Source organism: Mesoplodon bidens, assembly GCF_964165515.1.
Source record: "Mesoplodon bidens genome assembly, chromosome: 9".
NCBI classification, from domain to species: domain Eukaryota; kingdom Metazoa; phylum Chordata; class Mammalia; order Artiodactyla; family Ziphiidae; genus Mesoplodon; species Mesoplodon bidens.
This window is the reverse complement of record NC_138166.1, coordinates 9,219,959-9,247,354: the sequence shown is the minus strand read 5'-3', so window position 1 is coordinate 9,247,354 and position 27,396 is coordinate 9,219,959. Positions and strand designations below refer to the sequence as shown.

The window sequence follows — 27,396 nt, the reverse complement described above, 5'->3', positions numbered from 1 at the left end:
AAGTATCTGTTAAATATGAAAATACAAAATCACTGTAAGACAAAAATGACAAAATTTAGCTCTACAAACCAGATAAAGTAATCACGACTAGGTTCCCTTAAAACTTGACAGACTAGTGGAGGTGAAGGCAGGGAAAACTTGATGAAGTCCCAGGCAAGAGAGAAACCTAATATTCAGAAGAGATAGCAGGGAGCTGGGATTTTTTTTTAGGGGTGATGAGTATTTTAGACTTTCATACCAAATACAATGTCATTTTAAAAAGAAGAAGAAAAAGACTTGTGTAGTGCTAGTTCAGTATCAAAAGAGAGGGGAGGGATAGGGATCTATTAAAACGAACTCATCCACTTATCATTAAAGTTACTTAAAATTATATGCACCTAACTTAATTTTAAAAGGAAGATTTTTTTTTCATTTGTTTTGGCTTGATTTTATTTTATTTCTGTTTATATTAGGTATAATTTTGATTCTTGGAGAGAATTCTCTTATTTAGATGAAGAAGAAAAAGAAAAAGCAGAATGGTATGTATGTAAATCATTAATAAAGGAAGATATTTGTTTAGTTCTTTGGTATTTGTGATGATGTAAAAATATACCACATGTATTTTCTTTTGCATTTTCTCTTTGTGTATCCGTTTTAAATGAGTTTTTTTGATATTTTGAGATCCTATCTCACAAATTAAGCTTGATAGTGCCAGATCAATAGTTGGTTATGAAGCTTAAGAAATTGCCAAGGAATGTAATTGTCAATAAAGCTCAAGTCAGCAAATTCTTTTTCTTCTGGTTGCTTAACCAGTTTTCTTTTCATTTTCCCTATATGTGTAGGGAAATTCTTTTGACATGAATGTTCCCAAAAAATTAACCAAAAATAATAGTAAGTACTATTACCCTTTAATGTTAATAATGACATAGCATTTTAACCTTTCAAGACATTATTTGCATTGTAGCTAAATTATAAAGTATTACATTTTCCTATCATACCATCCATAAGCACTAGTTTATTTCCAATATTTCCTATTTTATAGTCGTGACGAAAGGAGGTGGATTGAAAAGCAGAACAGAGCAACAAGGGCCCAAAGGAAAAAAGAAGAAATGAACAGAATAAGAACATTAGTTGGTAAGGATAATTGATGGTTTTTTTAAAGTTCTGTAATTAAATGTTAGAAATTCAAAAGATTAACTTTTTTTCTGGTAGATAATGCATATAGCTGTGATCCAAGGATAAAAAAATTTAAGGAAGAAGAAAAAGCCAAGAAAGAAGCAGAAAAGAAAGCAAAAGCAGAGGCAAAACGGAAGGAGCACGAAGCTAAAGAGAAAGTAAGATGACATTTGACAAAGTTGGATTTTAAATATTCATAAAATCTTCAATCTTCAGATCTATTTTTAAATACTGTAATCTAGCAGTAGAGAATTAGGTGCTACTATGAAAGAATTGTGACATTTGGCACAGTTGATAGAACGATCTTCCTTACCAGCAAATTCTTATTGAGCAAAAACATAATGTCATATAAATTTCTTAATACTACACTCACTTCTAATACGTCCTTTTTACATTTCTAATAAATTTTTATAGAACTTTACCATCTGCTTTTCCTTCAGTCTTTGATAAGTTGATGTTTACCTTTGTGTAATTTAAGTTATTCAAAATTGTATTTTTTGAATAAGATTATAGAGCATTTTGGAATTCTAATTTTCTTATTAAATGATTTTATTTTCCATTATTAAAGCAAAGACAAGCTGAATTAGAAGCTGCTCGGTTAGCAAAGGAAAAAGAAGAAGAGGAAGTTAGACAACAAGCGTTATTGGCAAAGAAGGAAAAAGATATCCAGAAAAAAGCCATTAAGAAGGAAAGACAAAAACTTCGAAACTCATGCAAGGTACGTCAGACTGATTGAACAAGCACTACATACAAGTAAAGCAAATTGCTGATTAAGCTTAAAAATATTTCTATACTATGGAAATATAAACTACTATACACATTTTATCTCAGAATATAAATGTTTTTAAATTCACTTTTTAAAAATTTCACACATGCATATTCAGTATGCAACCCTGATAGGGTTGGTTGTGTTTTTGTTTTTGTTTTTTTTAACATAACCATCTTGCCATTTTCAAACCTAAAAAAAAAGTTATTATTCTAATATTTGTTCCATATTCACATCTCCTTGATTATCTCAATGTCTTTTTATCTAAAGAAGATCAAAGATTTCCGCTGTGTGTCTCCTGGTTGTGTCTGTTGCAGGTCCCCTACCATCACCATCTCTCCGCCTTCCCCTGGTTGGAGAAATCGGATCGTTTGTTCTGAAAATGTGCCACAAATTGGTTTTGACTGGTTACTTCCTTAATGGTGTATAATTAATTTTTATCAAAGAAAAAGTTCTTTAAGAAGTTAAACTTGGGTTGTTTTTAAGGATCTAAAAGCTTTCATTTTTATCTAAATAAAGGGATATCATTCAGTTGAGTACTGGTAGTTTGTGTTCAGGTACAGTTTTTACTAAAAAATATTGACTAAAAAACCCCAAAAGTTTTCAAAGATAGTTTTGTCCAAGAGATGGTCTTACTTTTTAAACTGGTAAAGTTAGAGACCAGTGTTGTTCCATATCAAGTAGCATCGAATGAATAAATTAATGAAATTCCAAGCTATAGTAGAGATTGCTGCACAGTATACTACACCATTGTAGTTAAATTCAGCAAGTATGTTTACTGTGTATAGAAGACTTTTTCATGTACTGTCCAGAGGCTCTAGACACTAGTATATGTATTCTAATATATGCCATCCTAAATCTTCAGTTAATAAAATTGAAATTAACCTGCCCCATTAGCAGGCTTTGAAAGACATTTAATAAAAATACAAGCACAGGGGCTTCCCTGGTGGCGCAGTGGTTGAGAGTCTGCCTGCCGATGCAGGGGACATGGGTTCGTGCCCCGGTCAGGGAAGATCCCACATGCCGTGGAGCGGCTGGGCCCGTGAGCCATGGCCGCTGGGCCTGCACGTCCGGAGCCTGTGCTCCGCAACGGGAGAGGCAACAGCAGTGAGAGGCCCGCGTACCGCAAAAAAAAAAAAAAAAAATACAAGCACAGGATGTCTCTTTAAGCTTTTGATAAGTAAGAGGAAAATCTAAATAGAAAAAATGAAAGATTTTCCTCAGATTTCACCTAGAAAATTATACTGAGAAGAATGCAGTATATCATAGTAGTTGAGAGCATGGACTCAGATTTGAAGTAATTTTCCACTTCCCATGTCCTGGCTGTGGTCCTCAGGAGGTTCCCTCAACCCATTTATGTCTCAGTTTCCTCACCTATACAGTAACTGAAATAATACCTAGAAATAGAGTTGTGAAGATAAAATGAGATCATTCACATGTAGCACTTGTTAGATTTGGCATAATGAGAACTGAATCAACAACTTGAAAAGGTCAGTTAGAAAACAGAAAACTTGAATAGTTCTTAGAGATGGTGCCTAAATGAGGGTTAAAGTTCTGGCCTTTGGTAACTTATTATAGCTCCTTTCCAGCATGAGTTCATTTATTCATTCATCAAATATCTGATGAGCACTTAACTATGTGTCAAGCGGTTATAATTGATGTTGATTCTATGATGACACCGTCTTTGCCTTCAAGAATCTGCTGGTTAACGATAGAGAATGACAAGAAAACAGGCCAGTGAAACACTTGAAGATGGGTACTAGGACAAGAAGGTACCGAACAGGTGGTCAAGGAAGGCTTTCTGGATCTAGTGGGATTCAGCCAGGTGAAGCAGTGTGTGTATGGGATTAGAGATGAAAGAGATCAGGGAGCACTGAGAGAGAGTAGAGATCCAGAAAAGTGAGGTTTAATGAGCCAGAGGAAGGAAGAGCATTATGTATCTTGCTAGCTTAAACGTGACGCTGATCCTGAGTCCCTTATGCTCAGGATGCTGAGAGAACACTAGAGGCAGAGACAAATTGAGTCTTTTGCATAATCCAGGTGAGAGCATGGGCCTTGACCTAGAAGAGATGGTGGGAATAGAAGAAGGTAGATTAAATGAACCAACATTTAGGAGGTAAGACTGGCTGTTGCCTGTTGGGTATTGATTATATGTTGGAGGTGGAAGAGGCGTAAGGGTTAATACATGTCCTGGTTTCTCGCGTGGAATACTGGATGGGTGATGGCATTATTCAGTGAAATAGAAAACAAAGGAAGAGGAAAAGGCTAGGGAAGAATGATTTCAGTTTAGGGCATGTTGAGTGCATTGAGATACTCAGATGAAGATGCTCAGTAGGTAACTTGACTTTGATGTACTAGTCTGGAGTTGAGTGGGATCGTCACAGAGTCGTCTACATCTCAGTGGCAAGTAGTGGAGATCCCCCAGGGGAGAGAGTGTAGAGCAAGGAGGGTAGAGACAGGACACTGGCAAACACCAGTACTTAAGGCACTGACGGAGGAAGTGGAGCCTGAGAAGGAGTGACCCAAGCAGGTAGGAAGAAAATCAGTAAGGCTTTTGGAGGCCGAGGGAAGTGTCACAGTAAAAGAAGCATTGGAACCTTAGCACCAGATTGCATGGATTAAGGAAGCAAGGAAAAGTGAGGAGTGAGAGATGGGTCAGCAGCAGCTTAAAGCACGAGAAGTACCGACACTTTCCAATTCTTGTTCACCCAGGCACATCACGATATTCCATTCTAAGCATAATCTCTAGTTATATCAGGTTTTGCTGAACTTCCTGTTTCTTAACACACTGTCTTTTTTACAGTTTGGCACACACTAAACAGAACAGGCAGCCTAACGAAGGGATTTTAACTTGTCATTATATAGCATTTCTTGATTCTTCAGTGGTTCTGTGAGGAATCATTGTTTTATATCATCCAGAGGCCTCCTGCACCATCACCTTGCTTCTGTTTTGCGCCTCCATCCATTTAGTGACGCCTCCTTATTGCTGGCTGGTCAGGGAAGGCCTCGCATGGTGCCCGGGGAATGTGCTTGTCGGTGGCCAAGAGGCCATACAGTCAACTTAAGAACCTCTCAAGGACTTCATGCTTGGTAGTTGTGTTTATGGATGTACTCTTAAGTGCCAGTAGAGATGATGAAAATGTTTGTGTTCATACTTCTAGACCTGGAATCACTTTTCTGACAATGAGGCAGAACGTGTTAAAATGATGGAGGAAGTGGAAAAACTTTGCGATCGGCTTGAACTAGCGAGGTATAACTGTAGAGCTGCTGTTGAAGTCTTCTTTGGGGCTTAGGATAAAGTTTCATCCCCTTTTTTCCTTTAAGTTTACAGTGCTTGAATGAAACACTCATGTCGTCTACAAAAGAAGTAGGAAAAGCTGCTCTGGAAAAGCAGGTAATGGAAGAACGCCTCACTTCTACCTGTGTTTAGCACTTAATTCTGCCTTAGTGTTGTTCTCACCTCAGTGTTTCCCCACCTAACATGTAAGTTACTATAGGGGCAAAGAATGTCTCATTTCTCTTTGGGTTGACGTAAATCGGATCTAAGTGTGTATAGTTGTTACCATATATAGCTGTTTGATTTGGGGTTATCTAGCACATTAATCGTAGATTTTTCAGAATCACTGTTAGAAAAAAATCATTGTGTTGACTATTCCTTGAGCATTTTTGTTGGATAATAAATTTAGAACCAAGAGAGTTTTATTGTCTAGTCTACACCTTTTATTTTACAGATGAAGAAACAGGCCCAGAAATTCAATTCAGTGCAACAAGTGTTAGAACCTACCATATATAGGCCCGTGCCTAGGTGATTTGGAGAAAAGCCTAATGCTATTGCTGCCACAAAGGAGTTCAGGGACAGTTATGCTAAAGAGAAAAGGCCTAAGGACCAAAAGATGGAGGGCCCCCAGTAAACGCTGTAGGTTAGAGAGGAAGTACCAACACCAGGTTGGAGTGGTCAGGGAGGCTTAGTGAAGGGTTTGAGCCAGTTTTGAAGGACGACAGTGTTAAATGAAGGTCAGGGGAGCAGCGTAAAATACAGGTAGGAGTAGAAAGTTAGGGGAAGAAGAAGCGGGAGATTAAGTTGGTTAAGAAGAGTAGAGGGGCTTCCCTGGTGGCACAGTGGTTGGGAGTCCGCCTGCCGGTGCAGGGGACACGGGTTCCTGGCCCGGTCCGGGAGGATCCCACATGCCGTGGAGCGGCTGGGCCCGTGAGCCATGGCCGCTGAGCCTGCGCGTCCGGAGCCTGTGCCCCGCAACGGGAGAGGCCACAGCAGTGAGAGGCCCGCGTACCGCAAAAAAAAAAAAAAAAAAGACGAGTGGAGCCAAATTGCGCAGGTTTTGAATACCAAGATGACCGGTTTCCATGACCACAGATCTTTGAGTAGCACAGGGTTAACATTGTGCTACTAACCTGGCATTTGTAGACAAGAGGCATTGGATGAGTGTAAGTGACTAGTGTAAGAATCTCACTGGAAGGACTTGGACTGTGAGTGATAACGGGAATCACTGAAGTCTTGGGACTTGGCGACGGGTTCTAAGGGATTGAAGTGGGGAAATGAGTCAGAGATGACTCCAAGGTAGCACCCGACAGAGCAACAACATCAAGTAAAGATTTTTTCCTCTTGTGCGTGTTTGAAGGTACACCGGAAGTGACAGTGTAAAAGGTAGAACTTCAAGATAAACCAAAGGCCACTTTGCTGTGCTTTTACCTTTTTGGAGAGAGTAAATGACATTATCTGCGAAAGAGTGGGTATGAGCTTTGAAATGGCCTTGTGGGTGAATAACCCAATGACTGTAGACTTGACAAGTAGTGTCCAAGGCAAATAGAGATATGATAGGAATACAGGGTAGGTCAGGCCAAGGCTGGTTCTTGTTCCTCAAGCAGAGATATGCAGCCTGGAAGCCAGAGTGAAAAGGCTGATTGTGGTTTTGGGGTAGGCCTGGGGGAGTGTAGGGTCCTTGCCTGGATGATGCTGGGGGTCGAGAACCACAAGCCGGCAAGGGAGTGTAGAGTAGTAAGATGCTTTAAGTCCCTGACTTACCTATGATATTTGTGTAGATAGAAGAAATAAATGAGCAAATTAGAAAAGAGAAAGAGGAAGCTGAGGCTCGTATGCGACAAGCATCTAAGAATGCAGAGAAATCAACTGGCGCAGGTGGAAACGGCAGTAAACACTGGTCAGAAGATGATCTGCAATTACTAATTAAAGCTGTGAATCTCTTCCCTGCTGGAACAAACTCAAGGTACTGGTTCTAATGAAACTTCTCTTCAACACATACTGGAGCCTAGGGATAACGTCGACATCCAAACAGCAGCACGTTACAGCAAACTTCCAGAGATGTGCTTGGATCTAGACACTAAGTTCTGTGCAAAGTGTGAAAAGCAGAGTGCATTTTGAACCTGCTAGTCTTAGCAGCTTATACCAACACACATATATATATCCATACATACAGCAGGATGCTTCATCAATTTCTCAGGAAATTAAGGATCATAAGACATAAACCTTGACTCTCATGTTGGCTTATTCCATTCTGGTTTATACGAGGCACTAGGTTTTGTGCTCCATGGTTTCTCTTTCAGTCTTAATCCTTCTTTGTTGCTTCTAACCTCAAACTGGAGCTCACTGCAGAGTCTGAGCTGAGAACGCAAAGAAACCTTAGAGATCCAGCCTCCCTTATTCTGTATATGAGGAAACTAAGGTTCTCTTTTCAGAATGATCTGTCTCCTTAAGTATGTGTCCAAATGGCAGTATACACAAATGTGTGCTTCTATTTCTGTTGATTTTTACACAGAATCAGTAAGGTTTTGTACAAACTTGAAACCAAGATTATACACAGTTGATTTAAACATACGAAAAGCAAAAACCATAGTCCAGGCAGTAGTAATAATTAGACCACCAATTTAGAGCTAATTCTTTAGATGTTATAGCTAACCCTTCTGCATTAAAAACGTGGGATCATTCTGGGTTTTGTTTGGGGTTTTTCGTTATTTTTGTATTGGTTGCTCTAGATGGGAAGTGATTGCTAATTACATGAACATACATTCTTCTTCTGGAGTCAAGAGAACCGCCAAAGATGTTATTGGCAAAGCAAAGAGTCTTCAAAAACTTGGTGAGTTAGTTTTGCCAAATCAATTTTTTTGCCACCTTGAATACATATTTTAAAAATAATCTATGCAATTTAATGAAAGACTAAATGAGATGATCTGTATTAAAGTTTTTTCCCCTTTTCAGACCCTCATCAAAAAGATGACATAAACAGAAAGGCTTTTGATAAGTTTAAAAAAGAACATGGTGTGGTGTGTCAAGCAGACAATGCAACACCTTCAGAACGATTCGAAGGTAATGAAATTTTATTTTTCTATGAGTAGAAAATGCTAACCATGTATCTGTGTGAGAGTATACAAGATCTACGGTCTACATTCAGAATGACTGGAATAGAAAGCATTTAGCAGACTGAAAGGTATAAAGCAGATGTTTTCAGGACAGATTTACTTCAGCACCATTGAGAATTACAGTTCTTCCATTTCATATGCCGTGAGGGAAGGGGTTGTGTTTGTTTTGTTCACAAGATTTTACAATCAGTGTTAAAGGATATTGGGACAACTGAAATTTGAATAAGGTCTGTAGACTAGATAATTTTTTATCAAGGTTGATTTCCTGATTTTGAAAAATACACTGTATGTAAGGAAAGGTCCTTGTTTTTAAGGGAAGACAGGAATAAAGGGGCAGCGTGCCCGCAATTTATGTGGCTCAGAACTCGTTATGTACAGACACAATCCGTTGTGATGACATGTCTTGGGTGTTCTAGTTAATCTGATTACTCTGGACCAGTATGTTTCAAATGCAAATTATGACTCAGAAGTGGGTCATGAAATCAGTTTAATGGGTCATGAATAGAAAATATCAAGAGCATTACACCTATTGCATAAGTGGGTATTTGTGAAACTTTTGTTCATGTGTATAGGTGTCTGGGATGTGACAATTTTTTCCTACTGTGAGTTGCTGACGAAACTTTGAAAAGTTCTCTTTCACTCCATGCATTTGTGAGCCACCACTCCTTTTCTCCCTAAACTAAGCTAATCTTGGATATGCGTTCCAGATCACAGTGAGTGCCAAATGTGTGTTTTGGGATTAACTGACAGCCTTGCCTCTTCATGAGGACCTGTCCCTGTCTTAACAGTCCCACTTTTCCTGTATTCTTGGTCTGGTTCATTATCCCAAAATTTCAATTTGAAAATATCAGGAGAGACTTAATGTCCTATAAAGAGGAAAAAATCATTCTGCGTTTGCAAGTTGCATTTGCAAAATCAGGTGACTTTTGTCTAGGCTGGGCATTATTTTGGCTCTTTTCAGAAAGATAAGTAACAAAGTAGAAATTTCAGAACACTTGGAAGGCACATCTAAAGGAGGTAATTCTCTTGCCCCTTACGCTGTCCACAAAAATCAGACACATTCAGATATCACTGCGTTATTCTCAGCCCTTTCTTGTGGGACTAGTTTCCGTGCTGGAGGCAGACACTGATGGTTGTGCTTTCTGGCAGATGGGTGACCCTGTGAAGGCAGGAGTGATATGGTACTTGGGCCTGACTCCTTTACCTCTTTTTATGGATTTAATGGGCAGGTCCCTGTCTCTTCAACTGCTCCAGTAAACAGCAAGCTGGCCACATTTTTTGGAATAGTGATTTCTTATAGGAATTTTACATGTTTCATTCATTTTGGTATTGGGAAGTCCCTGGATCATAACAGCAGATAATAAGCAGCAGATAATAATTATATGTCAGTTCCATCTTTTTTCCAAGAGAGAGGAAATGAATTAAATCTATGGTGTTAAATGGGGCTTCAGACTAATAAAAGGAAATTCCACTAAGGGGTTCCTGGAATTTAAAAGCTGATTTCAAAAAAAGCTTCAGTCTTTAATCTGTCTTCAAATACAAGTTCTCTGCCTTGTTCCAAGGTGTGTTGTTATTCAACTTGTTCACTGTGTCTGTGAGTGTGTTTTTAATTGGGAAATAACTTAGATTTCTAGGCTTTACTTTGTACCTGATCTCACAGGATACAATTTCAAGAGGTAGTCTCACTACTGGTAGGATAGGTGCCACTGTGTTTTCACTGCATGATCTGAAATAACTAAGCTGTCAGTAATCCATTAACTTAGAATAACCAAATCAGCTTTTTAACCATTTTCACATTTTCATTTTCCTACAGAAGTGGGATGTGTACTTCTTACATCCTTAGGAAGGAATATATTTGTTTCTGATACATGTATGAGGTGTTCTATCAAACATAAAGGTCTGGTTTAGTAGAGATGCACAGTGTAGGCTCCACAAGCTTTTAGTGGACGTGATGACAGTGCCACACTGGAAATGGAATCTAATCTCACCTTGGCTCTACAGCATTGAAACCATGGGAGCTTGGCTTAGCTTTGTTAAACTTGTTTCTTCCAGTGTAAAACGAGAATGGTTTCCAGGCTCTCATCGAGCTAAGTTTTTAAGTAGGAGGCAGCTCTTTTCCCTATGATATAAGGAACTAGATTTATCAGAAATCTTAAATGACTTGATTGTGGTTTCGAACCCAACAGTCCAACTGTGTATGTTAAATCTGATTTTTTTTTAAGTCTGGTGAATATATGATTAGATTGTGATAGACCAGAAATACAAAGCATATTGTGCTTTAAAGCCTCATATTTTTCTGGGATGTGAGCTATCCAAAGCTTTTTCCCTAATTAATACCTAGAGGTATATATGTGCGTCTAATTTGGTCTGTTCAAGATTGCACATCACAGATTCAAATGGGCACTTACCAAGATGTGAACCAAAAGACTCATCTGGGAAGGTGTTCCAGGACAGTTTTCTATCAATTAGGATAAAATTTTCCAAACAAAATTTTTTCTTAAACAGGTCCAAGCACAGATTTCACCCCTTGGACAACAGAAGAACAGAAGCTTTTGGAACAAGCTTTGAAAACGTACCCAGTAAATACACCTGAAAGATGGGAAAAAATAGCAGAAGCAGTGCCTGGCAGGACAAAGAAGGACTGCATGAAACGATATAAGGTTGTAGATCTTTAGTGTATAGATTCCATTATCAATCATTTAAGTTATGTTTTTGTGCTTATTCAATACCACAGTAGTCGTGGGGCCAATATTAGAAATAACCAACCTTAGAAACTTTCTAGCTCTGGCCATTACTAAAAAAGATCAACCTTTTCAGTATAGATTTACCCCAGTCTGGATGTTTTACATACTTATACCAAACACTAGAAATGTCTGCAAATTCTGACAACTTCTTGGTGTAAGTAACATCTTTCTCCCTTCCTAGGAACTTGTCGAAATGGTAAAAGCAAAGAAAGCTGCTCAAGAGCAAGTGCTGAACGCAAGTAGAGGCAAGAAATGACTTATGACAATCTTTGTTGTGTGTGCATTTTTATAATAAAACTGAAAATACTGTACAAAATTTTATTCTTAAAACTACACTTAGAGTGTGTTGTTCCAGTATAATTTCTCAGAGCTCAGAGATCTACCATTCATTGTGGTGGTATTCTTTCAAAATCTGAGATAGTTATTTCATTCATATTTACCAGTATAGATGTTCATTTTTTTTTTTTCTTTAGGACTTGCAGGTCTCGGTTTTATAAATATATATATATGTTCAAAATATGTTTATTAGGAGCATTTTAATCATGAAGCCAGCACATGTTACTGCAAATCTGGTTAAAATCTGGTAGCTGCTCAATAGGACCTAAAGATTAAAAGAAAAGACAGTTACAACTAAATAGAAGGAAAGTCCTTAGCCAACTTTCTGCATAGGAGAAAAGGAGCCAGGCTTACCAACGGCAGCAACAGCTGGGCTCTTATCATAAATATATTTGGTACACACTTCTCGAATTATCTCAGCATTTACAGCCTGAAAAATTGAAGACACAAGCATTCAGACCTTTTTGTAGTAGTGAAGACATTCTATACCTGTTTTTGAGCTAAAGCAAGATTTATGATGCATATCTCCAGGTGTTGTAACAAGCATCATTTTACACAAGACCCAATAGTATCTAAGGACTACTTACATCAATTCTTGCTTCAAGCTCAGGGATGGGAATTCTTCGATTATAGCATAACATTTGCCTACCAATATCTTCACAGATGGGAGTGGAACCTGTTTTAAAGAAAAGGGAAAACTAAGTACTGGAACCTAAGTCAACCATGTGAAAATAGGACTTATGTCTTTAATTCTTTTACCATCAAGTTGCAGCAACATGTTTGTTTTCAGAAGATTCTTGGCTCGTGCAACTTCACTTTCAGTGACACTTGTACAGAGTCGCATCCTAAAAACCATTTGGAAAAATCAAATGTCAAAGTAGTTTGAAAATGTTATGCGTTTCATGAGTTAATGACCTAAAGAAAGAAAGGATGCCATATTCCTAGAAAGGATGCCATATTCCTATGAATTACACCACAAATGTACAAGTGATTATGATTTCAATTTAGTAAAAAGTTGAAATTACTAATGATCCCAACAGTTAAGCAGAAGTTAAAATAATACTGATTATTTTCCTGGTAGTGTTAATTTCTCAAAAATGATATGGTTAGCAGAGATTCAATACAATATAAAAATAGGCTGACCGCATTTTGAGAAATGCTACAGTCATTTTGAAAATTCATGAATCCTCATCTGATAGGATCTGACTTGCTAGGGGATAGATAGGTCAGTGGGTCATTGGTTTCTCAAAAGAATCCAGTTGAGTCTAACTTAAACCTAATAATTAATGATTACACTCCAACTAGACTTAGATAGATGTAAGCCATTTAAGAATGGTGGAGGAAAGGGACCAGAGCTAAATAAAAGTTTTCCAAGAAGCTTTGGGCCCTTCTGCCTGTCTCAAGGTACTAGTTTTGACTAAAACACTACATTTTTCTTTTAGCAATGGCAACTTCAGGTTCATTTTCATAACAGCCTTTCCAAGCCAGATAACTTTTAGAAATATTTCCTAGAATTCTAGTTGGCATTTAAACATTTTTAACTTTTAAGATCTTTCTGAAGTAATCTGCTTCTTAATGATTAAGAATTTTCTATAGTATAGATCAGCTTCACATGAGACTTAAAAGAAACATCTGTGATCTTTAAAAACATGGCAGTAACTGCTACTACTTAAGTCTTGTTCTCTTAATAAAATGCTAATAACATCACCATAAAAAATTAATCAGCATCAACAGTGTAAAAAGAAACTAGTCTAAAGCGGGAATTCTAAGCTAAAAAATTAATCAGCATCAACAGTGTAAAAAGAAACTAGTCTAAAGTGGGAATTCTAAGGATGATTTAAATTTTTTCTCACCATTCTTTCTGAACAACATGTAGCATGTCTGCAACAGTGGCTGGTTCACAAACCATATAGATGCCCCATAATCCTGTATCTGTGTAGGAAGTGTTGAAAGACTGGAAGCTATGGCAGAGGTTGCCATGACAGGTGAGCTGGGCCAGCTTACTAGATAAATTCTGTAAGGGAAAAAAACTGTCCAAGAGAACTGTAGGTATACGTGTCCAAATTACCAGAAAGAAAAATGAGATGTGAAAATCGTGACTGCCTTAAAAGGCCGAGTTTCTCAGTTTTATCCAGCAGTATCTGAATAATAAAGCTAAAATTCACTGAAACTAAGAATTATAGTAATCTCACCAGCCCAATGCATCATCCCCAGAGAAATTCATAATGTTAAAGCAGTGAATCCTTATAATTAATTTAGTAGCTGCACCCACTTCTAAAATAATATATTTTGATGGACCTAGAGATTATCATACTAAGTGAAGTCAGTGATATCACTTACATGTGGAATCTAAAAAAAAAAAAGATACAAATGAACTTATTTACAAAACAGAAACAGACTCACAGACTTTGAAAACAAACTCATGGTTACCAAAGGGGAAACGTGGTTGGGGGAGGGATAAATTGGGAGTTTGGGATTAACATATACACACTACTGTGTATAAGATAATCAACAAGGAACCTACGGTATAGCACAGGGAACTCTATTCAATATTCTGTAATAACCTAAATGGGAAAAGAACCTGAAAAAGAATGGATATGTATGTGTATATATAACTGAATCACTTAGCTGTACACATGAAACTAACACAACATTGTAAATCAACTATACTCCAATATAAAATAAAAATTAAAATTAAAAAAAGGGAAAAATCCAATCAGGCCAAAGCTGTCCCTAAAATTAAAAATGGGTTGACCTCACAGGTTGTAGTTCAGGCATGTTTACAGGGTCCCTTGGTCAATCCAGCCCAGCATTCCACTTCTAGCAGTGATTGATGTGAGATATGGTTATGACTTCTAATTCTGTGTTCCAGCTTTGTTTAATAATCATTTATAACCGTATCAACCAAAAAATTGAATAACCCATGCCAATATGCTTTGCCAACAACAACAAAAATTTAAAATAAAAATAATTAGCTATTATCAGCCCAATTTGTAGAGCTTTGGGCTGTTTGCTTAAAAAATTGAAATTATATTGCATGTGAAGCCTAAGACACTTGTATGCCATGTATTTTCTCAAAATCTTTGAGTATAAATATATACACTTTGTATTTTGAAGTAATTTCAGACTACAGACTAGTAACATAAATAGTACAAAGAATTTCCTTTATCCAAATTCCTTAACACCTGTTACTTTACCATTTTTTTTTTTGCTTTATCATTCTCTTTAGCATATTTTTCAATTGTTTGAGAGTACAGTGCAGATATCCTTTTTACCCCTGAATTCTTTTTAATGTGCACTTCTGGAAAACAAGGATATTAACCTCAGTACAATTATTAAAATTAGGATATTAACACTGATATATTACTATTAACAAATCCTTCTATCCTTATTCAAAATTTGCCAATATGGCAAAAAAAAATTTGTTTTTTTCTGGCCCAGGATGCAATCCAGGATCAGTTTATATTTTGAGTCAGAATTCATAGTACAGTTTCATCTTCTCACTTACTACGGAAATTTACTTTTAAAATCCCTTACCATTCCTCCTCCGAAAGAGCGATCCCAGTTGCCAATCAGTGTGTTTGCAACCATGAGACAGATTGTATCTGGATGTGCCCAACCAACAGCTTCAACAGCTATTGCAAGATGTGCCAAAGGCATCTTGTCATCCCTCACTCGAATCTAGTTAGGATAAAGGATACAAAGCTCTAGTTAAGATTACCACTATATAACATGCTTAACAAGAAACAAACTCACCAGCTCCATTAATTGCACAGTTAAAATGCTCACCATGACACTCCTTTGTTTTTTAAACAACTAGGCCTCTTTACACTGTATAGTCTAGTCTAGAAGAATTTCACCGAAAGATCTCCAATTGAAATAGTCCAGACACAGCCACCAGATAATTACCTGGTCAAAAAGCGATGCATTATTTCACTGGTAGAAATAATCTTCTGTCAGTCTGAATTTTTCTGACTCTCTAAATTGAAGCTAATCTTGACATAACAGGCTTATTTTTGTACTGCCAATGCTACAGTGTTATGCAACTGCCAACATAAGGCTTCTTTCCAGATACAACTATATGAGCATCATCCCTAATGTGGCAAACTAAGCTTCTAATGAGGCTTAAAGATACAGCTGACACGTAGCAGGTTCTCTACAAGTTCTGGCTTTAACAGCTACCCCCCCAGAAATGTACTGTGGGCAGAACCTAGCCGAGAATAAACCTGATTAAAAGTCAAATTTTGGGGTGTTTTTAAAATAAAAGATTACTTTTATGCCCTACAATAGGAAAATGGGCATAGTATCAAAGAAAAAGCACAAGAAGACCAAATTACGTTTTCCTTAAAACCTTACTTCTTTAGGAAAGAAAAATAGGTGGTTAAATATATGGCACAGGAAAGAATATAAACAACTGAGTCCATCCTCGGCTGGACTCCTTTGGCTTCTTCCATTTTACTGTTAGAAACAGGCACATTTGCTACATACGTTCATACATACAACACAAGGAACCCCAAGGGTTTACACTAGCTTAGGGGGCTTGCCCTACCTCACTTCCTGTGAATCTGCAGGGAGGCACGGCTGGTGTTTCCCCTGTGTGTGTGGACAAAGGGTCACCAAAATGAGACTGTGCTAACTCGAGCAGTGCATCATGGGAAACTCCTAAATGGAAGGAAAATGCGTTATATATCCAGTAGCAGTGCAACGTAAAGCACACAACGAACTGCCAAGACTTCTGTTTACAATAAGCTCAAGGTGGTATAATGTGGTACAGGTTACACACGGACTGCTGGCTCTGACTAAAAGCCTTTTTAAGAGCAAGCTCACAGAGCACACGATTTCCCTGGTTGTAAGGCTTAGGGCTGCACAGCTTTCTCATTCTGAAGAACAATCAGTTTTCATAGCATACCAATGGATTCACAGATAAGGATAATAAGATAGCTTGAAAATACCATTTTCCATACAGAATCATGTTATATGAAATAATTAAAAGTCCTAGAATGCAAACTAGCAAGGAAAAGTCACTTTTCAATAAATTTTTTAAAGTAGAAAAGAATAACTGTATCATTTAAAGAAAGCTGGATACAAGACATGCTTCATTCTCTGAGCTCTGCTATCAAAATACAGGAACAAAAAATAACCTCATAAATTTCTGAATAAATTCATAGCTATTCAAACACTCACTACTTGCCATCCAAAACTTAACAGTTACTTAGATTCTATATCCCTTATTTTCCAAACTTGGGATCCAAACAGATTCAGTCAGTGAAAGATTCCTAAACTTACAAGACAAATTTAAACATGGGTAAGTGCCTTAAAAAATATCATCACAAGATTTTTTTTTAATGAAACATTCCATTAGAACATAAAAGCACTACTTAACACCCATACTTTCCAAACAAATCTCTGGTATAAAACAAGACAGTGAATGATTACACACGTTTTCACAATCACTATGTAGGAGAGCCGCCTTAGGTATCAATCCAGAGGGTGACAAAACAGTAGGAAGACCCTGGTGATACAAGGATGACAAGCAGAGAGTGTAGAACCACAAACATGCACACAGTTCTCAGCACTTAACAACCACTTCCACTGTTTTACTACCTTCACCTATAGCCCTCCTGGTTGGATGTTCCAGATATTCAGCTCCTGCCCCAGCACCACCTCTGCTTACCTCTATCCAAAAGGCAGGGAGCCGGTAAATTTTATTTTTTTTAAATCAAGCTAGGTCTGGCCTATTCCACTGAGGTTAAGATGCCACTGTTGATAAGAAACATCATCACTTATGTACCAATAAGGCAAAATGCTAATTAATCTAGGATAGGCCATTAATTAATTGTAAGATATCCCAACTCTGGTGATGTCAAAATGAACCAATGAACTGTGATAAAACCCACTGCATCCATATGCCACCAACAATGGCAGAGACATCCCAGACAGCTTAGCTGCTGAGGCCCCATCCAACCAATAGTGTTCCCCTTTCCAAGGCAGATTCAATTGTTGAACCCCAGTTGAACCCCAGCCATTTTAGAAACAATGTTACTAACTCAAGATAACTTCAGAGCACACTTATCTGCCACAAAAAGGTAACATGTTTTAAGATATTTAACCCTCATTTTCATCTTCTCCATTATTCCCAAGTAATGAGCCTAAAGTCTATCCAGGGCAACTAGGATTTTAATTTATTGTCATTTCTAAAGAGAGAAAAATTAAATTTACACAAAAGAACATTCCATGTATCTTCACTTTGTCCTAAAAAGAGAAAGAGAACACAAAACTGGAAACCAATAAAATGTACAATTTGCCTAAATTCAGACTACCAGGAAGTCTAGCAAAATCTAATGTGAATTTTCTTTCATTCACTGGCTTCAAACATGTTCTCACAAGGAAGCCTCGTCCTGATGCCACTTGCATGTTCAGATTCCCATTAAATATTCTCCTAATCCCCGATATACTTCCCCTTCTCAGTAACTACCAGATCTTACTGAAAGAACGAACAAGTCAAAGAATGAATAAACAACATAACATACTCATACCATGCCTGACCAAGGATGAAGCTGGTTCTCAAGAAGTAATTTTAAATCTCAAGAGATTCCCAAACCGTAGAACACCATCTTCCAAGTCTCATTATCTCCCAGTTCACTCATTTGCCCTTTTCTTACAAGTAAATTCCATTATGTGTGCACACTTATATATTGGAGGGTCACTAAGTTTTCCCATTGAAAAACTCTACCGGGCTTCCCTGGTGGCCAGTGGTTAAGAATCTGCCTGCCAATGCAGGGGACACGGGTTCGCGCCCTGGTCCAGGAAGATCCCATATGCTGCAGAGCAACTAAGCCCGTGCGCTACAACTACTGAGCCGGCGCTCTGGAGCCCGCGAGCCACAACTACTGAGCCCGCGTGCCGAGAGCCCATGCTCCGCAACGAGAAGCCACCGCAATGAGAAGCCCGTACATTGCAACGAAGGGTGGCCCCGCTCGCCACAACGAGAGGAAGCCCACGTGCAGCAACGAAGACCCAACACAGCCAAAAATAAATAAAGAAAAAAAAAGAAAAACTCTACTAAAGAGAAGACAGAGGGAAAGTGTGGTTCCAGGGCTCCACACTGCCCTTACCCAGCACATTTAACAATCTGCTCTCTAAATAAAAACTCTAAAGACATCTCCCAATAGCATCAAACTGATAAGCACATCACTCTGTGTTTAAAACAGTCACAGAAATTTAAACTAACCTCCAGCAGCAGCAAGTACTATTCTTGGCCCCTTATAATGTGTGGTTATATAATCCACTAAGTCCTTACGATTTATAGATCTGTAAATGGAGTAAGAAAAGCAATATTAAAAGGAAATTTAAAAGCACAGATCCTCACATAATATACCTGAAATTAAATTGGACCTTAAAGGTATTCTAAGTTAAATGAAGTCAGAAATAGGATATATGCAACAAGTATCAAAGAATTTCAACATTTATATATCAAAAAAAAAAAAGATTTAATACCATCACTTGTTTATTCCAGAAGTAGCTACAGGTGGGGCTAAAGTGTAGCTTAAGTACAATTTCATTCAGATTATTGGGGGTAAAAAATTACTTTTTGAAACATACTTTTTGAATGTTTGTGAATCTTAATTTTCACAATTCAAATTTTTTCTCAAAAAAAAAAAATCTGAAAATTATACCTACTTGATATTTTCAGTTGGTCCCAAAATTGTCCGTCCAAGTGCAGTATTTTGATAAGCTGCGGCATGAAGATAATCAAAAACAACTTCTTGTAAATTGGTTTCAACTTCCTGCATCTCTCTAAGGATTACTCCACGTTCACGTTCGATCTCTGCTTCTCCCAATGTGCTGTTTTGTATTATATCAGCAAGAATTTCTACAGCTTATTGAAAATAAAACACAAGAAGAAACATTAAAATCTTAAATTTTCGCTATTTAAAATCTATTAAATTAGCATCAGAAGCCATGATAGTGACCATCACTCAATATTGACTAAATGATTAAACTGGGAAGAAATAAATGTTTCTATAATTTGATATACCTAAAAGGACTAAATTAAAATGAGAAATGCAATCCCCTGTGGTACAGATGAACTTGAGGAAAACTAAATTTGCCAGAAGTCCCCACAACACTTGTAATGACTGCCTACAACTACTTCAAAACGGTCATGGAAATCTGCATATAACTGTATATTGTTCTCTGTGACAATGGTAAGGAGAAAATTATCTATCCAGAGCACACAGGTACACACAGAGAGCCGACATCACCCAAATATCTACTACCCAAGATCCCACAGCAACGAGGCTACTATATTAAGAAGCCAAGAACCATCGTAATCTAATATATACCCCCAATGAACCACTTACAGAATTAGTGTCCTCTCAAATATCTTTCCCCACTTAACTGCAGTTAATGGTCAATGCTGGTTAGATTCTGGTCAATGCTGGTTAGATTCTGACCATTAATTAGTAAAGTCACTGATAAATGATGATCCAACAGAGCTGGAGCAGTTAACATTTGACAAAGACGATAGGTACCCCAAAAGAGATAACATGACTATCAAAGGATTAAAAGTGACCATTGGAAAAACTGATAAAACCCTCAAGTATTTATACAAAAATGACCCTAATTTGCAAAAAGCCACAAATGAACTAAAGGATATATCATGCTATTAAGCAATTTTATCAGAAAAAGTACATACTTCTCCAAAAAAGGAAAACCTAAACTATCCTTGAAGAATTAGTATATAGTTGCAATCACAATCTAAATTTTAGTCAATATAAAACAAATTTATAAACTTCAGTTTCATTTTGTTACTCTGCTGTAAATTTCTGTTCCTTGTTTTAAGTTCACTTTAAGGTGACTTGTCTCAGAAGCAATAACGTTCAAATACCAAGGACCTCCTGTAATTAATTACCTCTACAGACTACCGAACATGACAAAACAGACTGCTAGAATAGGCTGGGACCGAGATCCTGGGCAAAAAGAAAAAATTTTCTGTAAAACCATCTCTCTGTCTAATACAATGTTGTAAATCAACTATGCTCCAATAAAATTTAAAAACAAAAACAAACAAAAAACCTTATCCAGACAAGAGAAATAAAGGCCCAGGTGGGTAAGGAAGAGCCCAAAGACAGGTGGGAGGACAAGGGATCCTGTGTGAAGACCCTCCTTTATGTGGAAGTAGTAGTCTAGACTGGTACCTTCTAAAGTGGGGATTCATATTTCCCAATATTTATGTTTTACTCAGAATCTTCTCTCTCTCTAATGTATATGTAATACTGTATATGTTAGTACAGCAGTACATGTACTTAATTTATACATATACCTATATTGAGGATATATGTTCAAGTCTCCTACTGATAAGAATGGATCATGATAAAAGTTTGAAGACCACTTGTCTAAACATCTAATTATTACCTCACACACCAGGTTTCACCCAACTGAGAGTATAAAAGCCTCAAGCAAATTCCCAAAGTGGGATCTGCCTCAGAGAGCACTTCCATTTTGGATTCCTCAAAGAGCGCCTCTCTTTCCCATTTCCACTCCCACTGGCAGGGACTCTGTCCTTCCCAGCCAGAAGCCAGGAAGAAAAAAAAAAGGTCTTCTAAATTCTCTCTTCCTTTCTCTAGTCCTCTTTTTTGCTTTCTTTGCTGTTCTCTGTGTAAATAAAGGAGAGAAACAGGCTAGAATCAACGGTCCCTTCAAGTAGCCTGGCCCAGCCCTCTGTTCGTAGTGCCTAACTAGTCCTGGGGCAAAAACTGTTTCTAGGGAAATCATTAAGAATCTAACCAATGTTTTTTGCAGTTCAAACCAACACACCCTCCACTGTTTTCATTTTCATTGGTTTTAATGCACAAGTTAGGCTACCATGTTATGAAAATTTTACTTTATTTATTTGCAGGTGGTAGGTGTTTTGTTTTGTTGTTGTTTTGACAAAGCAACCTGACACAGTGAATCTGAGTGAGAAGACACGCATTTGAGTCCACAGTAAGCTACTAAGTTATGTGATCCGGGGAAAGTCACAGTCTGGGCTGGGCCTCAATTTCCACAACTGCACAGTGGAGACACTTATCTGATTACTATGCTGATCAAATGAGATGATATATACACAAATTACATATGTACAAAGGTACTTGTGTAAAGTGGCATTCAAACATTATTAATGAAAGCCTATTAGGAATCCAAAATTTCAAAGTAATGAAATTAGCTACAACTATACAAGGACCTTAAAGATTAATAGTCTCACCAATTAGCACTAAAACTGCTACACTTTTTGGTTAATTCTCCCATTGGGAAAATGTTTTGTGTAATAACTTTCCCTTAAGATATCCAAAACACTCTACAACATGGTAACTACAAAAAAAGTATCTATGCTGTCAGAATAATTATTTTACTTCTACAAAATAAAAATAAAATATTTTATTTTATTGCTATGAAAACAATCATCAATAATCGTTTAAGTGAACACTTGCTTATTCTGCTTCAGAGTTTTTGTAACAAAAAAGGAATAAAAAAAATTGCTCCTAGTCAGAGCAATTAGGCAAGAAAAATAAATCAAAGGCATCCAAATTGGAAAGGAAGAAGTAAAACTATCACTCTTTGCAGACGACATATTACATATAAAAAACATCAAAGACTCCATCAAAAAAACTGTTAGGACTAATGAACGAATTCAGTGAAGTTGCAGGATACAAAGTCAATAAGCAAAAATCTGTTGTGTTCCTATACACTAATAATGAACTATAAGAAAAAGAAAATAAGAAGTAATCCCATTTACAATTGCATCAAAAGGAATAAAATACTTAGGAATAAATTTAATCGAGGAAAACTACAAGACATCAATGAAATAAACTGAAGACAACACAGGAAATGGAAAGATAGTCCATGCTCATGGATCAGAAGAATTAATGTTCTTAAAATGTCCAAGCTACCAAAAGCAATATACAGACTCAGTGCAATCCCTATCAAAATTCCAATGGTGGGGCTTCCCTGGTGGCGCAGTGGTTGAGAGTCCTCCTGCCGATGCAGGGGACGCGGGTTCGTGCCCCGGTCCGGGAAGATCCCACATGCCGCGGAGCGCCTGGGCCCGTGAGCCATGGCCGCTGGGCCTGCGCGTCCGGAGCCTGTGCTCCACAACGGGAGAGGCCACAGCAGTGAGAGGCCCGCGTACCACAAAAAAAAAAAAAAAAAAAAAAAATTCCAATGGCATTTTTCACAGAAATATAATGAACAATCCTAAAATTTGTATGGAACCACAAAAGACCCCAAATAGCCAAAGCAATCTTGAGAAAGAAGAACAAAGCTGAAAGCATCATGCTCCCTGATTTCAAACATTACAAAGAATAGTAATCAAAACAGTATGGTACATAAAACCAGGTACTGAATCAGTGGAACACAACAGAGAGCCCAGAATAAACCCAAGCATATATGATCAATTAATTTACAACAAAGATCCAAAAATATACAACAAAGGAAGGATAGTCTCTTCAATAAATGGTGTTGGGAAAATCGGCCACATGGAAAAGAATGAAACTGGATACCTATTATACACAAAAATTAACTCAAAATTAATTGAAGGCTTGAACAGAAGGCCTGAAACCATAAAACTGCTAGAAGAAATCTGAGGAAGTAGTCAGCTCCTTGACGTAAGTCTTGGTGATGATTTTTTGAACCTGACATCAAAAGCAAAAACAAACAAGTACAACTACAACAAACTAAAAAGCTTCTGCACATCAACAAAATGAAAATGCAACCTCCTGAATGGAAGACGATATTTGCAAATCATATATCTGATAAGGAGCGAATATCCAAAATATATGAAGAACTCATAGAAACCAACAGAAAGAAAACAAACAATCAGATTAAAAGATGGGCAGAAGATCTAAATAAACATTTTTCCAAAGAAGACACACAGATGGCCAACGAGTACATGAAAAGATTCTCAACATCATTAATCATCAGGAAAGTGCAAATCAAAACGACAGTGAGATATCACCCCATAACTGTTAGAATGGCTACTATCAAAAAGACTAGAGACAAGGGTTAGCAAGGATGTGGAGAAAAGGAAACCCTTGTACACTGTTGGTGGGAATGTAAACTGGTGCAGCTACGATAGAAAACAATATGGCATTTCTTTAAAAAATTAAAAATAGAACTACCATACAATCCAGCAATTCCACTTCTGCATATTTATCCAAAGAAAACAAAAACACTAACTTGAAAAGACCTACCTCTGTGTTCACTGCGTTATGTACAACAGCCAAGATATGGAAACAACCTAGGTGTTCATCAATGAATGAATGGATAAAGAAGTTGTGATACACAAATACACACATACAAAGAGAGGAGTATTATTACTCAACCATAAAAAAGAATGAAATCTTGCCATTTGCAATGGCATGGATGAACTTCAATGGCATTATGCTAAGCGAAAAAGTCAGAGAAATAACAAATATCATATGATCTCTCTTATATGTGGGGAAAAAAAGTCGAAAACAAAAAAACACCCAAGCTCATAGATACAGAGAACAGACTGATCATTGCTGGGGCGGGGGGTGGGGGATCAGTGATCTGTATTGGTTGTTTTTTTTTTTTAGCTTAAATAAATTGAATTTTGAAAAAAATTAATGGAAAGGACAGTAAGAAAGAAGTGCACTCCAGGATGAGGAACCAGAATGTGCAAATGCAATAAAGAAGCAAGCAAGTTTTGTTCAAAAACAAAGCCCAGGGCTTCCCTGGTGGCGCAGTGGTTGAGAGTCCGCCTGCTGATGCAGGGGACGCGAGCTCGTGCCCCGGTCCGGGAAGATCCCACATGCCGCAGAGCGGCTGGGCCTGTGAGCCATGGCCGCTGGGCCTGTGCGTCCAGAGCCTGTGCTTCGCAACGGGAGAGGCCACAACAGTGAGAGGCCTGCGTACCGCAAAAAAAAACAAAGCCCAGCAGTCAGTAGATAGAAAATCTGTTCTGACTTGTAGAAATAAAATATTCAGATAACAGGATAGAGAAAAAACAAAAAGTAGGCAGTAAAAGTAAACAAATAATAAAACAATTAAAAATGGTTCACTACACAGGTATGGCTCTGGAGGAAGTAATATGTGAATCAAGTGTTAGGGCCTGGTTTGCACAAGTCCTGCAGCCTACAAGTATTTTTATCGTTTCTCATATTTGGAGGAAAAAATAAAAACAGGTGCCCCCTCACCCAAAGTTTGGTTCATTTTTTTCATTTTCTTTCTCAACAAACATGTAAACAGCACTAAATTATTTCTGAATTCCTGTGGAAATTACACATCTGCAGTATAAATAATAACAATACCTCTTGGCAAATCTTTAGAGAATGCTTTGGCATAATATACAGTCTGCTCTCTGGAGGTATAGGCATTGAGATGAGCACCCATGTTTTCAATCTCAAGTTCCAGATCTAACTGGGATCTCTTTTTGGTGCCCTGAAATAAAAGAAGAAAAAAAAAATATGACCTCTTCCTTTATCCCTCATCTGTTCTAAACACTTCAGACAATGAATATGAGGACATAAGCCTATCTAAGGACCAAATTTGGTTTCTAAAGTACATCAGGCTTCAGAAATAGTGGCATACTTTCAGATGACCCTTACATCCCAAGAGAAAATCCTTGTTTCGCTCTACAGAGCAATTATCAGTAATTATTTCAGGTAATTATCCTGAAAAAAAGATTTTAAAAATAAAAGTAAAACATGCTATTCTATTATAGTTCTCCTTACCTGAGAATGAGATTTTGTGTTTACTGCCTCTTGAAGAAAATGCATTAAAAAAAAGTCTTACAACTTGCCTTGAAAGCCATATGCTCCAGAAAGTGAGCTGTTCCATTATTCTTCTCATTTTCATATCTACTTCCAGCATCAATCCAGAGCCCAACCTTAATGCAATCAAGTAAGAATTAAATAAGACATCGTCTTCTCTCTTTTGAGGGGATGGGATAGGGGTAGGGGGCAGTCTTCTTCTTTTTTCTGACTAATGTTTTCCAGCCTTAACATTAAAGTCTTCTTGACTGGATTGACAGTACAGCCCTATGAACTATGAGATTTAAAAATTTTGGTCATCAGGCTACTGCTGGGTGCCACAAATACCTATTTGCCGGCTTTACTGAGGACCCAGATTCTTAGCCCAATGTGTTACTACAGTCAATTAACAAGTATAGTATAAAGAACATCAGAGACTGTCAGAAAATCGAGGTTCGAATTCTGGTTCTGTCATGTATTAGCTGTGTGACCCTGGACAAAACCACTTAACTTCTCTGATCTCGTTTTTCAACTGTAAAATGGATGATGATCCCTGCTACAAGGAACTATTTTAAAGATCAAATAATATATGTAAAAACATTTGGCACAGAGTAGTCCAGCAAATATATCTCTCTCATTATTATCAACACTACATGACACAACAGGCTACAAGAACCAGATGCAGACACTTGTGTGGTATGGAAGTATCACAGGAAGAGATTCACAAGTGACAGTCACTTGTCAAGGCAAAATAATTGCTGCTACTTTCAACCACCTGCCAACCAACTGAAAAGCTTAAATTAAAATCAACAGTTTGCTCTCTCGCCTGATGAGGGGTCAAACTAAATCACTTACTGTGCATGTTGAGAGCCCAGAGTCTTCAGAGGCCACTCTGAGTCCATTCTCCAAACAGGTTACGCGCGTTTCAGGGACATTCAGAACAACTTGTGTAGCAGCCTGTGTACTTCTCAATCTGTTTCCTCCAAAATATAGTGACTGGTTGGGGGTGGAGGGAAGAAGCAAAACCTATCACTGTTCTAATATGAAATGTTGATTAGAAAACCAAATCTATCCCAAAGAGACTCTATAAAGTACTCCTTCCTCCTTAACTTTTATTCCACTGAGACCCACCCCTTGGCTGGCCTATGTTGAGACCATTCCTCAACCAACCACTTTCCTAAAGCCAGCAACATGTCTACATATGCCCTTTCCTTAAGGCAAATGAACAGTTAGTATAATTATCCTGAAAGAAACTACTTTTATTTCAATACTTCTCCTAGAAATGTTTAATATTCACCATAGAGGGCACAAGCAGGGATGGGTGAGTGGGGGAACCAAGAAAGGGAGCGAAGAATATAAAAATACCTATACACAACGGAGACATGCTTAAGGTGTCCACCGTTTAAGAAAAGCAAAGTCTTGAAAAAGGCAGAAAACGAGAAGGCAGGAAGAAGCGCAGGTGCTCACGATACACTCTGGCTGACTGACTTGTTGGCTACGGACTATTCGCCTGTCCCCAGCTTTTCTTTTCCTCTAGACAAAGCTAGTCTCGCACGAGGAATATACATATACAGACACACTTTTCCTTTAGCTACCCCTTGGTTCACAGCAAGCAGAGCTGATGATGACGCTCGCTTTTAAGAAAACACAGAACTCGGGGCGGGCGGGGTGGGGTCCTCACTTTTTAATTTCCCCCAATGGCAACCACTGCGATTTTAGTGATCACCACGCACTCTTTATAATGACTCCCAAGTGACTAGGGCAGGGGGCCGGTAAGCCAGGGTCATGCCCCACGTCACTGGCGGGTCACGCGCTGCGGGGGACCAAAGCCAGCCCAGCGCCGGCGGGAGATAAGCGTCCCCGGCCGCCTGATGCCCCACGGCTCCCGGCTGGGAAGGCCCGACCCGCCGTTGCGGGGCGGGGATGTGGATCCGACGCCCGCGGCCCGGCCGGGCGCCCGAGACCCGGCCGGGCGCCCGAGACTCAGGCTCGCCGCGCGGAGTTCTGCGGGAGAGGCCCGGCCTAGTCTGGTCCCGGCGGCACCCAAACAAGTGGAGGGAAGCTCACCCGTCCGGCAGCACCTCCGGCCAGGAGCCTCTCGGTGAAACCGCAGAGCCTCCGCCGCACCGCGGGAAACACCACCGCTCGGGCCGCCGCCGCCGCCGCCATCATCATCTTCCCTCGGGCCTGTGCGAAGGATGTGCTTCCGGGGTCGTGACCTGAGGTCCCAGACGGGAGGGCGGGCCCCACC

At 38.4% G+C, this 27,396-nt stretch overlaps 2 protein-coding genes across 3 annotated transcripts in view; one reads left to right on the top strand and one right to left on the bottom strand.

Annotated features, from left to right (window-relative positions):
- DNAJC2 (DnaJ heat shock protein family (Hsp40) member C2) overlaps positions 1 to 11,393 on the top strand; it is a 28,766-nt gene extending 17,373 nt beyond the window's left edge. For both annotated transcript variants that reach the window (XM_081244100.1, XM_081244101.1), the window contains exons 7-17: positions 453 to 518; positions 1,022 to 1,113; positions 1,192 to 1,313; positions 1,724 to 1,873; positions 5,083 to 5,171; positions 5,246 to 5,315; positions 6,980 to 7,164; positions 7,931 to 8,031; positions 8,154 to 8,261; positions 10,820 to 10,974; positions 11,240 to 11,393. In XM_081244100.1, coding sequence (XP_081100226.1) covers positions 453 to 518; positions 1,022 to 1,113; positions 1,192 to 1,313; positions 1,724 to 1,873; positions 5,083 to 5,171; positions 5,246 to 5,315; positions 6,980 to 7,164; positions 7,931 to 8,031; positions 8,154 to 8,261; positions 10,820 to 10,974; positions 11,240 to 11,314 — 1,213 coding nt within the window. In that variant the 3' untranslated portion in view covers positions 11,315 to 11,393. The remainder of the gene's footprint in view (positions 1 to 452; positions 519 to 1,021; positions 1,114 to 1,191; positions 1,314 to 1,723; positions 1,874 to 5,082; positions 5,172 to 5,245; positions 5,316 to 6,979; positions 7,165 to 7,930; positions 8,032 to 8,153; positions 8,262 to 10,819; positions 10,975 to 11,239) is intronic.
- Positions 11,394 to 11,555: 162 nt separating this feature from the next.
- PMPCB (peptidase, mitochondrial processing subunit beta) lies at positions 11,556 to 27,356 on the bottom strand. The gene is made up of 13 exons (XM_081244102.1): positions 27,213 to 27,356; positions 26,001 to 26,141; positions 25,196 to 25,282; positions 24,705 to 24,834; positions 19,075 to 19,273; positions 18,626 to 18,705; positions 15,944 to 16,056; positions 14,932 to 15,075; positions 13,248 to 13,408; positions 12,154 to 12,239; positions 11,982 to 12,070; positions 11,749 to 11,824; positions 11,556 to 11,659 (listed from the first exon to the last, which is right to left on the bottom strand). Exons 1-13 carry the CDS (start codon positions 27,318 to 27,320, stop codon positions 11,595 to 11,597), a joined length of 1,479 nt encoding a protein of 492 aa, XP_081100228.1. The 5' UTR covers positions 27,321 to 27,356; the 3' UTR covers positions 11,556 to 11,594.
- Between the last annotated feature and the right edge of the window lie 40 nt (positions 27,357 to 27,396).